Source organism: Passer domesticus, chromosome Z, assembly GCF_036417665.1.
Source record: "Passer domesticus isolate bPasDom1 chromosome Z, bPasDom1.hap1, whole genome shotgun sequence".
NCBI classification, from domain to species: domain Eukaryota; kingdom Metazoa; phylum Chordata; class Aves; order Passeriformes; family Passeridae; genus Passer; species Passer domesticus.
The window spans coordinates 65,040,729-65,053,326 of NC_087512.1; the positions used below are offsets into that span (position 1 = coordinate 65,040,729).

A 12,598-nucleotide genomic window follows, 5' to 3' on the forward strand; every position below is an offset into this window, starting at 1 on the left:
ACATAATTAGGTTTGGAATATTTTGGTGTAGCATTTTATAGCAGTGTGACCATTCGTGTGAAAGCTACTTTCAGCCACTTATTAACTACATTATTCCTTTTACACTGCATTGTTTTCTTGAGTTGTAATTGTAGGAAATACAAGAAGTGAAGCTGTCTTTCAGAGAAGTTGGAAGATAATATGGTACAACAGAGACCATTTTGAGACCCATATAATAGTGAATTGGAAGTAGTGCAGTTTAATCTGTTAGCAACTCCTTTTCTGGTATGATATTTTTCAATATTGCATATTCAGCTACAAGATTTTGGTTTTCTGGATCACTGCAGCCTTGTGTTATACATGAGTTTGCATCTTAGTCTTTTGCGCTTTGTTAAAACTTTCACACGATAGAATACACACTTGTATTTAAGAATTAAAAAATTTTTACTCATTCAAGGAAGAAAAAAGTTCAGAATTCCATAAAAGCTGTCAAAGTTACTTTCTCTTTTTGTCTTTGTTCTATAGAACTGCTTCTCAAGTTTGTTTAATGAAATTCTCACCAGATGGGGAGTTTTTTGCTACTGCTGGAAAGGTAAGAATTTTTTATCCTTACAGCTTTGTACTAATTCGGATAAGCATTAAAGCAAACCAACAAAAACACTTTAAAAATAAAAGGTTAATGAAAAAAAAAAGCTTTTTGATAATTTTTTGTAGTCTGTCTATGTGTCTTCAGAATTTGGTAAACATGAATTTGGTAGAAGGGTAGTTCAAGGCAGGGAGGTGACACACCAAATATTCAGTGCTTACTATTCTAAAATACTCATTTTTAATTTGTGCCAAATTATAAAACATAAGAAAAGAATAGTTTTGAGGAATGGTGGAAATCTGTGGATGAGATCACTGCTAGCTATCCTAGTAGTGAGGCAGTATAATCAAAATACCAAAAAAAAAAATCTAAAAAATCAAAAATAGCTCTTTCATATGTTTTTGTGTCCATAGAAGAGGTTCACATTCCCCTCCATAGGCGTGTGCACAAGGTTCGTGACAGTGTTTGTGGCCAATTTCACTAGTTTGTTCCATGTGCTCAACATTGAGCAGTTTTTCAGCAAAAGCAGAACCCCTTGGCAAAATAAGCAAAAAAATTAAAGCAAAATGTCAGTCTTCTGTTTTCCTGAAACAAGCTAATTTTTTATTTATACTACAAAACTTGTTGTTCAGGTTTTGTAGGAGAATAATGTCCTTACAAGTCAAAACAGAAAAAAAAAATCAAGATCATGTAGAGGATGCAGTGAACAAATATGACAAACCCATATGAGAATTTATATTACTTGCTAAGGAATATGAGTGGGAGAAGTAGTTCTTTCCTGCCTGAAGTTTCTGGTACTAACTAAAGAACCTAAAGGCTGCCGAGTTACTAGATACAAAACAGCATGCTATAGTACGTAAGGTTAATATCACTTGCTGATATTAGTGAAAACCTGGTTTAAGTGTCTCAGAATCCTGAGCAGTAGTAACCTGAGAGAACATGTTTCAGACTGAAGAATAAAAGACAGTTTTGCAATTCACACTAGTCTGTCTTGGATGCATGAGTGAAAAATTAGTGTATTCACATAATAAGTGGTTAGAACAGTGTTTGATTTAGTAGTAATGTGGAACTTGGCTGTTTGGGTCAAAGTGTCCCTTAGTACATGCTTAAAAAATAAAGAATTGGTGGTGATTCAGCCTGCAAATAAATATTGCTTTTGAAAGGCAGTTGTCATGCATATTTTTGTGATTCAGTTATGTGCATTGGGAGCAGATGAGTAATGCACATCTTTATTAGTTGTATGTGGCTTTTTTCCTTTAAAGCTTGCCATTTCAGGTCAGCATGCTTGATCATGCTTAAAAGACTAACTTTTAAGACATTTGCTATCTTTAAAGAAAGATAGAGATGTAACAAATCTGTAAAATTGCCTAACTTTCCTTTTCTAGTGAAACTATACTCCAATTAACAAGCTTCCAGTATACAAAGTGAAATACTGGCTTTCTTCATGCTAAGTGATTATCTGTATAAAAACAAACCAATGAATTCTCATGCTGCATTCTTTTTGTGCTTATTTGAATGTTTATTTCTTGCTATATGTTCTGTAATGCCTTAAACTGTCATAGAAAGGAGGGCCATTCCAGCCATTTTTCAGAAAAATAAAATTCTTTGGGTATATGTTTTATGTAAAAAGGTAGTGTTTTGTTATTGTCAACAATAAATATATGTATTCCACCTTCTTTTGATGGGTAGGAGTTAATGTTTATTTTACAAGTCAAATGTAAATGGTTTAATGGTTTCCAATGTTACAATTTGATGGAGTGGTGGAAAAATTAATTCATCTGCAAATAGCTTATGTAAGGTTAATATTATTGCAGACTTTTTGACTCCAATATCTTATATCCTGTTATTTTAGATTATAAATTCCTTCTAAGCGAATTACTGAATAAGTAAGAAAATTAGTAAGTAGGAAAATTAATAACATATTTTTTACCATAAATGCTTAAGTTAGTTACCTGCCTGGAGAACTTTTAAAGCACATCTTTGTTTCTATGTCTTACTCCTTTACTTAACTTTTCATGAGGGACAGTGCTGGTCAGCAGCACCGACCTATCCTCCCCCCAAGTAGGGTCATGTTATGCATACCTAGGTTATTTCAATATTTTGGTGCCATTCACATTTAATAGTTGATCAACAGCTTGTGAATCTATTATCAGATTAATTTATCTAGTCCTTGAAGATATCAATTCATGTGTGTATTTGAAAAAAAGCAGGCTGATCAGTATTGAGTTCAGTTTTTGAGATATCATCTATGACCTTTGTTTGTTTTCCTAGCAGTTAAATTTACACAGGGGGTTTGGGTGGTTTTCTGACAAGGTAGAATTAGTTGTATTAATGTCTGAATACCATCTCAGGCTAGAGCAAGTTGTAGTTTTATGATTAAAAATTGGAAGCTAATCAGAAGGACCTATATGAAATCCAAGTTAGTAATGGTAGGAGTTAGGTGGAAGCTCTGCTCCTGTGTTCCTCTCTGATAAGAAAAGCATTTTACTTTAAAGAAAAATGAAACCTCAAGAGATGTACGCAAAAGTACTTGAAGTGCATCATATTCTTACACAAGGTAATCTTATTTACTGTCCTTTTTTGTCTTCCCACAGGATGACTGTCTTGTGAAAGTATGGTACAACGCAGAGAGCTGGCGGTCAGCCGTATCACCACCTGGTGCTGGTCCAGAAAACCAAGCAAAAGAGCTTGATTTTTCATTTGTTTATTTGGCTCATCCTCGATCAGTAAATGCATTTTCATGGAGAAAGACCAGTAAATTCATGCCACGGTCAGTAGTTCTAATAACTAGCTTATAAATTGACCAAACAAACCCTAAACTGTACAGTCTGCCTCTCTCTACAGTCAACAGTCACACAATTATATGTGTGCATTTACTTCAGTTGTATGTGTGTAAGACCTTTTATACTGTCTCTGCTCTTAAGAGGATGACAAGTATCCTCTTACCTGAGAAAGAATTGAAAAGATAGAAGTCTCAGAGACTGACTTAGACATTGAACTAAATACAGAATCAGCTCTTGAAAAGTCATGTCTCTTTGCATTTTTTTTGATTGCACTAAGTGACCGTTCATGCATTTAATGCCGGCTTGCTCTATCCTGATGGAATCAGAGCAAAAGTTCTGTGATTTGAAGTCCTCTTTCAAAAATATTTTCTTTTTATTTCTTTCTCTGCCTACTACAAAGCTAGATCTCTGTCAGAAATAGTATCTGGAAACTGAATTCAAGTAATCATTTGGTGTTAGGTTTGTGTTCAGCTGATTCCAAAATGACCTGTACTTATTTGTCACCAGTACTTTCAATCTTAACCTGAAGTAGTGTTAGCGGTTTTGTGGCCTGCAACCATCTCTTTGCCGTTTTATTCCAAATAGTAAACAAATTTGCATTCCTTTGTGTTGAGCAAATTTATGTTGTTTGTTATACCAGCCTTTAAGACTCTGCATAAATCTATAGTTCTTATTCTGTGTGTCACTTTTGAAAATCCACCTGCTCCATGATTCCTAAGGGAGTTTGCTGCTGGACAGTCTGGTCATAGCTTTCGAGCCTTATGTAGAGCTAAACAGTGAACTTATATGACCTGGAAACCTGATGATTTGTGTAGTTTTTTCTGGTATCTGGTTTAGGGTAGTGGGATTTTTTGGCTATATATCTAACACAAGTTATACGTGGAAAAATAATAACTAAGGAAAACTCATACATTTAAATTGTCTGTTGTTTCCCTGGTATTATCTGAGTTTATCTGAGTATACTGGTATTATCTGAAGTACCAGTAAGATTTGGAATTACAATCAGGTATCCAGAATATTATTCGCTTTTTATGTGAATGACTCTAAAAGATAAAAATTTGCCTTTTGTTAATCTTCGTATGAATTTTTCTTTAAATTAAAATCCACAATTTGCTGGTCTTCTATTTTGTGATGACGTTTGAGGTGATTTATAGTCAGATACTTAAATCACCTCAGAGGGGAAGGCCTTTCCTATATAATTTATTTTCCTAACAATGTATTGATGAGTTTTTCTTGTGCTGGTATCCGTGAGTTAGTGCAATTCCAAAGACTGGTAGTGGAAAACTGTTTGGAAATGTCAGTTTATTTTGATGCTGTGTAATAGCAGCTTCTTCACTCCTTAAATTTTCTTTCATTAGTGGTGCTGTCTGCAATGTACTCCTGACTTGCTGTAAGGATAATGTTTGTCGTCTCTGGGCAGAGACTTTGTTACCCAATGACAGTCTGTTGTATGGTGGAGGATACAGCAATTGGAGTGAAACAGCAAACTTCACAAATAACTTCAAGAGAAATACTTCAAGTAAAGAAAAAGTGCAGAGTGCATTGGAGGTAAGAATTTAAATTAAACAGTGAGAATAAACACACATAAAAATTTGTGATTTTGGACAAATTTGTAATTTGTAACTCAGACATGTATCACAAGCTGAAATCCTTTATACCAGAGATGTGCATAAAATGTTATGAAAGGGTGAATTTCCTTGAAATCTTCCTTAGGCAGGCTAAGCTGACAGCTCTTTTGCTATGAGCTTCTCACATTGAAGACACACTGTTCCAAAGTCACAACTGCCTATTTTTGTCTGGTGACTGAAGAAGAGTGCTTTGCAGTATTTAGTTCAAAGGGCTAGGAGCAGTATGGAGCACACGTTATATATCGGTTATGTGAAACCCAGGGGTGATGCTTCCTTAAGACGTATGGTAGGGGCTCACTTGTTACCTCTGAAGTTGTGGGATGTTCTCTCTGACTTCTGCAACTGGAAAAACAGTAATATGGAGGGAAGAAGAATAGTCTTTCTGCTGTAGTCCTCAGAGCAGACTGCTCATAAGCATTAATGCAAAGTGATTCTTACCAGATAGTGTTTTCTAACCAGTGTGAATCAGAAAGAAAGTAGCATTAATGGACTGCTTCAAAGGTATGTAGAGCATATGTGGGCATTGTGCTTTTATCTTACTGGTGTGATGTACTTAGCATTCTCATAGTGCATTCTGTACCTGAGAAATAGTGCAGCATACCTGAAAAATATGGCAGGCTGAAATGCACACCTGAAAAAATGAAATAGTCAAAGAGAGGAGGAGAAAGGAAGCTGGAGAAATTTCCATGTTCCTGTGGAAAATAAGAGGCAACATTAAAAATCAGGAACAGCAATTATGTGATAATTGAGAGAACACTGGTGGACATGAGCATGCTGTGTAAAGATGGAAAGCACAGCAGGTGAAAGGGATGCCAAGAGTGTAACACCATCTTTAATGCAAATTATGAAACTCTGTGTACCTTTGGGTGCTTACAGCACAAAAGGATTGAACTGTGTAAGTCAGTCTTAAAAACTTAATATTTTTCTTTCCCTTGGAAATAAGAATTTGTATAAAAGAGGAAGACCTTAAAACTCATTGGGGTCTTTTGTGGGGTGTTGAAGTGCTGATCTAATTAGATACAAAGTGTGGATCCAGTTTTTCATGAAATGAGACTACTCAGTATTGCTGCTTTGTTCAGAATTGTAAATAAGCATGATGTGTGTTTATGAAACACAAGAGTATTTTCTGTGTAAGTATAAAAAGTGTATGAAGATCATCTGCGCACTGAAGTATGAAGTAGTTACTACATGAAGGTATTTTTTGGGCCTTCATAAATAAATCCAAAGGCACTGGTTTCTCTCTACTGCAGACTCAACACAACTTTGCAAGAAACTCCACTGATTCTTTAAATTCACTTTTAAACTGAAAAATATCATTCATTAGTGCCTAGAAAACCTCTTACAGATTAAATCTGCTGTTTTTTTTTGAAAGGATTTTAAATGATGCCTTATTCTTCGTGCAGTTAAACCTGAAGCACTTCCGACGAGGAAGGAGGAGGTCAGGTGCTGTTGTAGCACATACTGGATATGCTCTGCATCAACAAGATCCTCATGAAGCTCACAGGAACATTCCTCCTCATGCAAATGCCCTTTGCCACTACCATATTGCTGCCAGTATCAATCCAGCCACAGGTAAGAAATGTAATCCTTGCTATGAAGTGAACTGCAGTTGCTGTTAGGTTTGTGTTCTCTCTGGAAACTTAGCAAATGTATTTGTTAAGTATTTGTATGATCATACAATTGCTGGTATGTTGGTTTCATTTTTGCATGGAAGAACTTTCTACAATAATGAAATTATTTGATTAAATTTCCACTGCAGTAATCCTGTCTTAAGTTGTTCATCTTTTAAGTGAGATTGATAGTGTCTAAAATGGAGAAAGCTAAGTATTTGTAACTGGAGTTAAAATTTACTGTGAATTGTGTATGGTACTGGGAACACAGTGATAAAAAATGTCTAAGCTTCTTAAAGTGACCACCTGACACTTAAGTGTTGAAGTAACCACACATTCATGTACTTCTGTCTCTGAACCAAACAAAACATGCCTTCATCCTGTATTCCATAAACTTTGACATTGCCTTGCACTGGAACATGTTGATAGGGGTTGAGGAAACTCCCCTGTGGCTATTGGTACTTCTGGCTTTATTATCTTTGTGTATGCTGAAAGTGAAGTGTGTCTGCTCATTGAAAAACTGACTAGAAATGCAATATGGAATGGCCTTTCATGAAGGTTCTGATGTGGTTTTCTGTGTCTAGACTTAATGAACAAACATAATATGTAATTCTTGTCTTAAACTAGTTAAGCTCTGTTTTATAGTATTGTTTTTCTGTTCCTACTTAACCTTGTTTGAAAGGCCAATTTTCATCTAAGGGCATTTATGATTAGTTCATGTTTCTAGCTATACAGTCTGGTGTGATTGGAAAGAACAAGTGATTTCCATTAACAAGCCTGTGCTAAGCAAAGCTCTAAACACTTTTTCCTTGATTGTTCTTCAGCATTTTGAGTGGTAGTTCATTGGTTCATATTTTAACAGATTGGACTAGAATCACATCCAGCCTATCAGAAGGAAACTTCTTACAGTTTTGTGCTGTACCATCAGTGCTATCATATTTCCACAGGAAAAGTCCCCAGTCATTGCTTGTTATTATCCAGTGTCACACAGGAAAGTTTCTTGAAAGCTTCTTGGAGATTTGTTTATCTCCTCTTATCTTTTTACCTCTTCAGATTGCACAGTGAGCTACCTAATCTTTTCATGCAGGAAGCACATAATCTTTGACCTTTTTTTTTTTTTACTTACTTTTAAAGCATTTCTTATGTTTATATAGAATAGCTAACGTTATTGTTCACCATGTTAGCCATCATACAAGCCCCAGGCAGTCACTTGCTCACTCCCTGCAGGACTGGGGAGAGAATCAGAAGGGTAGAAACCTCCTGGGGAAAATAAAAGCTGCACACGTGACCAAACAGTTACAAGCAATAACTTCAGTGCTTCCTGTGGGCCCGGGGGATCTTCAGCCATCTCTAGGAGAGCAGAGCCCTATCACACCTAATGGTCTCTTGGGATAACAAACACCATCCCTTCAAACTTTCCCCCTTCTTCCTTCCTCCTGCCACTTTAAGCGCTGACCATGATGTCATGTGGTCTGGAATATCCCTTTGGTCCATTTCAGTCCTGGCTGTGTGTTCTCCCAAAGTCCAGTGCAGCAGTACAAAAACCAGAAAAGGCCTTGGTTCTGTGTAAGCCCTGCCCAGCAACAACAAAAATATATCTATATTATCAACCCTGTGTTCAGCACAAATCGAAAACACAGCCCAGTACCAGACACTATGAAGAAAGTTAACTCTACCCCAGCCAAAACCAGCACAACTATGCACACTTTAACTTTGCTTTTGATAGACTTTGCAGTATAAATATGCCAAACAGCACACTTACAGAATGAGCATAAAAACAATTTTGAAAAAGATGAGAAAAATTAGGTACTTAAAACTTGCCTTTGGCTTTTCTAATCTTATATTCTTTTTATATTATCTATATCAATCAGTATCTGTTTTAATATAATTTGGATCTCTTGGTCTTGTAACTCAGTAGATTGGAGATTAACAGGTTGTTCTTTATTGTAGAACCTCTGAAGTAACTTTCACATTTCAAATATTTTGAAATATTTGAAGAAATACGTGTTCTCCCTCACAGTCAAGTCGTTAAGTACCCCAGTCTAAGCACATTCTTTAAGTAGGCCTTTTCGTTTGCCCTTTTGCAATTAAATTTAATCCAAAAACCTAATTGTATTTCCTTTCATTTGATTAAAAGCAAATTGGTTTGTGATGTCTTGTTTTAAAATTTGTCATTACTACAGCATTTTAAAATATCTGATAAAAACTAAAGTCAAAACAGCTTTATCTTTCATTCACTTCACATTTTGAAGAATAATGCTTTCATATATACTTATATATAAGAATATATATAATAATAAATACAACATGTGTACAACCAAAATCCTTGCAACCTACTTTTATACTATAATTTTTCTAGAGTCCGGCCTGGGTGGAATTCTGTGAAAGGAATAAGCAGTGGTTGCTAGGACAAAATTGTCTCTAGGCAATTACAGAAAAAGTTACTGAATTAGAAGTTTTCTGGAAAGAGAGATTGTGATTTATGAAGCAGATAGAAATTCACTAAGAATAATGTTCAGAGCTGAACATCATTTAGAAGCTGGTAGTTTTAGATGGATATTTGAAAAAAGTGATTTCTTTAGTGACTTTGTTAAATACTCAAAAAACACGTAGATTTATAGTCTAATCTGAAAAGTAATCTTTCTAGTTCACCTTATTCATGTTTACTGTAGCTTCATCTTTCAAAGGGCATCAATAGAATTTTTTCCTTCAGATTCTGTTACTTTCCAGATGTATAATGATACTTTTGAGGCTGGCATTGACCTGTGTAGGAAGGTAGACTGTATTTCTTAAATGAACTGTGCTACTTCTGCCCCCTTCCCCTGCTGCGTCCCCTACCCGCAAACAAAACTGCTAGTTGTTGTGGTGCTGCTTTCTTTTACCTGTGGGCTGTCCATTACAATTTTCTTTGGCTAGATTGGACAATTAGTTATTCAAACCTATTGCTGATTTTGATAAAAACAACAGATTTTGGGTGAAAAGTATTTTGTCTCCCAGGATGTGGAATTCAAGCAATTCTGCATAAATAGGGAGCAGAAGGAGATGAGACTATACATGGAGACGTCCAGGTGGGAATTACATGCAGTTTGAGATTTTAACATCTTGCTGTATCATGCATTTGAGGACATTGCAGTAAATCGCCTATTTGCTTTTTAGCCTTGATTAATTTAGATTATGTTACTCTGCAGCAGTTTGATCCTTGCTTCTGTCACACAATTCATGATTACTACTTTATTTTTCACAGCTACATGGGACACCAAATGCCATCAAACAGCCATATTAATTAACAGAATGTATCAGAACCAGAACTCCTGGAGTTTTGTGATGATGTTACAGAGGGCATTGTCTGATCTCTGTACTAATTTTTGCTGGTGTAAGCCCGTCATCTTTGGTTACAGTGTATATCTACTGCTGCATCCATTGTGGACTAAATGTTGGAAAATTGTGCTTAAATGATTTGGTTCATACTGAGCCATAGTTGCAAAAAAAAAGTAAATTAACTTACATGCACAGTATTACATCAACATTGCAGGACCCTACTGTTATCCTAATGTAAACATACCAAAGAGCCTCTGTGTAGAAGAAGTCTCGAAGCAGATGGTGTTGCAGGGAATGACAAGTGGCAATATACTTGGATTTTTTTTTTCATTGTGGGATTTCTGTTTAAAAACCATTTCTCTAAAATTATTTTTTGACCTAACTTACTTCTCAAAAACGCCAATCAGTATCTTTTTCTGGTAGATATTCCTCTACTGCCTTCTATCACATCTCTGAGTCTTGGTGAAAATGAAGAAAAAAGTGGACCTTTTATTGTACACTGGCTAAACAACAAAGAACTTCATTTTACCTTATCTATGGAAGTGTTTTTGCAACAACTTAAAAGGAGTTTCGAACATCATTCTCCTGAGACTAATACTGAGGATTCTAACCAAATGGATGGCAGATCAGAAGAAGGTAAAAGTCATACAGACATATGTCATATAGAGAAATGGCTTTCAGTTTATAAAGTAGTTTGTAATGTTCCCCGGGACGAAGTGAGAGATTGGCAACTTGACATGCAAGGATACAGACAGATTACAGTGGCATTTCAATGCATTTTCTTTCCTTACAGTGAAAGTATCTAAGTGACTTTAAAAAAATGTATTTGTATTCTGATTTCTCTTTTCATAGTTGTTCTAGAAATTTTGAGTTATATATGCTGAAAACTGTATTATTTAATTGGGCTTGGCTGGAGGCCTTTGCATGAAAATGTTACTTCAATATTAAGGAAGCAGGAGCAACTTTAGAATTAACTTTTTAAATTTAGATATTAATGTACAGCTTATTTACATAGCTTCATTTTATAACATAATACAATCAATTAATTTGAATAGATACATCCTTGAGATTATTATCCTTTGTTCTGTCTATGCATGCAAAAATTTGTATAAAATAGGGGGAAAGAAGGATGCTTCAAATTAGGATGTAGCATAACCTATTTTGGTTTGTTAGACACTGAGCTCTGTTAGAGGATTTATGGTTGTAATATTCATCCTTTTAAATTAGTTCTCATATGGGTAGCTTGTAAAAGGCCTGAAATTAGCTCCATATGCATATGTGTGTGTGTGTGTATTCTAGAAGCTGATGAAAATGGAGATGAACAAAAAGGAAACCAAGAGAAGAAGGAACTGGGTGATGAGAAAGCTGCTCCATATTCAAGCCTTGTTCCTTTATCCTCTGCTATTTTTGATCATGAAATTGAAGTTCTGCTTTCTGAATGGAGTAAAAATGCTGACATGCTCTTCAGTATACATCCTATGGATGGCTCCCTGCTGGTGTGGCATGTGGACTGGCTGGATGAATACCAGCCTGGCATGTTTCGCCAGGTGCAGGTACTTGGATTCCTCCTGCATTTTGCTTTGGTGTTCAGTGAGAAGTATGATGGGAACTCTAATATTTAGTCTTTCTTTCTTAAAATTGCAGGTGTCATTTGTGTCAAGAATTCCTGTTGCATTTCCAACAGGCGATGCAAACTCTCTTTGCAGAAGTATAGTGATGTATGCTTGTACCAAAAATGTTGACTTAGCTATTCAACAAGGCAAACAAAAGCCTCCTGGCCTTACACGATCTTCATCTATGCTTATCTCTTCTGGACACACTAAATCAACCAACAGCTTAAAACTAAGTATCTTCACACCTAATGTTATGATGATTTCCAAACATGCAGATGGGTCACTGAACCAGTGGCTAGTGAGTTTTGCTGAAGAATCTGCTTTTTCAACTGTACTCAGTATTTCACACAAATCCCGATACTGTGGTCACCGTTTTCATCTTAACGACTTGGCTTGCCACTCAGTGTTACCACTGCTGCTCACAACCTCACATCACAATGCTCCAATTTCAGCAGATGTTGAGAAAGCAATACAGGCAAATGAGTCTTTTAAGTCTCAGGAGTCACCAGTAAGGCCTCAGAGTAGGGGCAATGCAAATGTGACATCCCAGGATCCCAACGCTGTTTACAGTGAACTTATTCTATGGAGAGTAGATCCTGTTGGGCCTTTGTCCTTTTCTGGTGGAGTTTCTGAACTTGCTCGGATCAATTCTCTTCATGTTTCAGCTTTTTCTAATGTTGCATGGCTGCCCACACTTATACCCAGCTATTGCCTTGGTGAGTTTCATTTTCTGATTTGTGAAGTATTCTAGAATAAAATTAATATAACCTAATAATGCACTGTAATAGATAATACAGGTATACTTGAATTAACTGGAAAAAATTTTAAGCATGGGTCCTTTATTTCTCAAATTTTCAAGCTGCTGGTGCTTGGGAATTCTTTATTCCTGTGTAAAAAGTTTCTATGTTCTACTGCTTTATTTTATGTATTTGTTATTTTAGGAGCTTATGCAGTAAAGTTCTTCGATAGTAGTGAACAGCATGGTGAAGATTTAAAAGCTGAGGGAGATTTAGCTCTAGTTTGCAAATGGAATTCTTATTTTCTTTCATGTACCTTGATTTGGCTGCTAAGCACAGCTTTA

At 35.8% G+C, this 12,598-nt stretch overlaps 1 protein-coding gene across 4 annotated transcripts in view; it reads left to right on the forward strand.

Moving 5' to 3' along the window:
• The window catches only part of DMXL1 (Dmx like 1), a 76,627-nt gene that overhangs the window by 17,476 nt on the left and 46,553 nt on the right, over positions 1–12,598 (forward strand). For all 4 annotated transcript variants that reach the window (XM_064403898.1, XM_064403899.1, XM_064403900.1 and 1 more), the window contains exons 6-12: positions 505–571; positions 3,160–3,335; positions 4,707–4,896; positions 6,380–6,548; positions 10,328–10,540; positions 11,204–11,457; positions 11,549–12,233. In XM_064403898.1, coding sequence (XP_064259968.1) covers positions 505–571; positions 3,160–3,335; positions 4,707–4,896; positions 6,380–6,548; positions 10,328–10,540; positions 11,204–11,457; positions 11,549–12,233 — 1,754 coding nt within the window. The remainder of the gene's footprint in view (positions 1–504; positions 572–3,159; positions 3,336–4,706; positions 4,897–6,379; positions 6,549–10,327; positions 10,541–11,203; positions 11,458–11,548; positions 12,234–12,598) is intronic.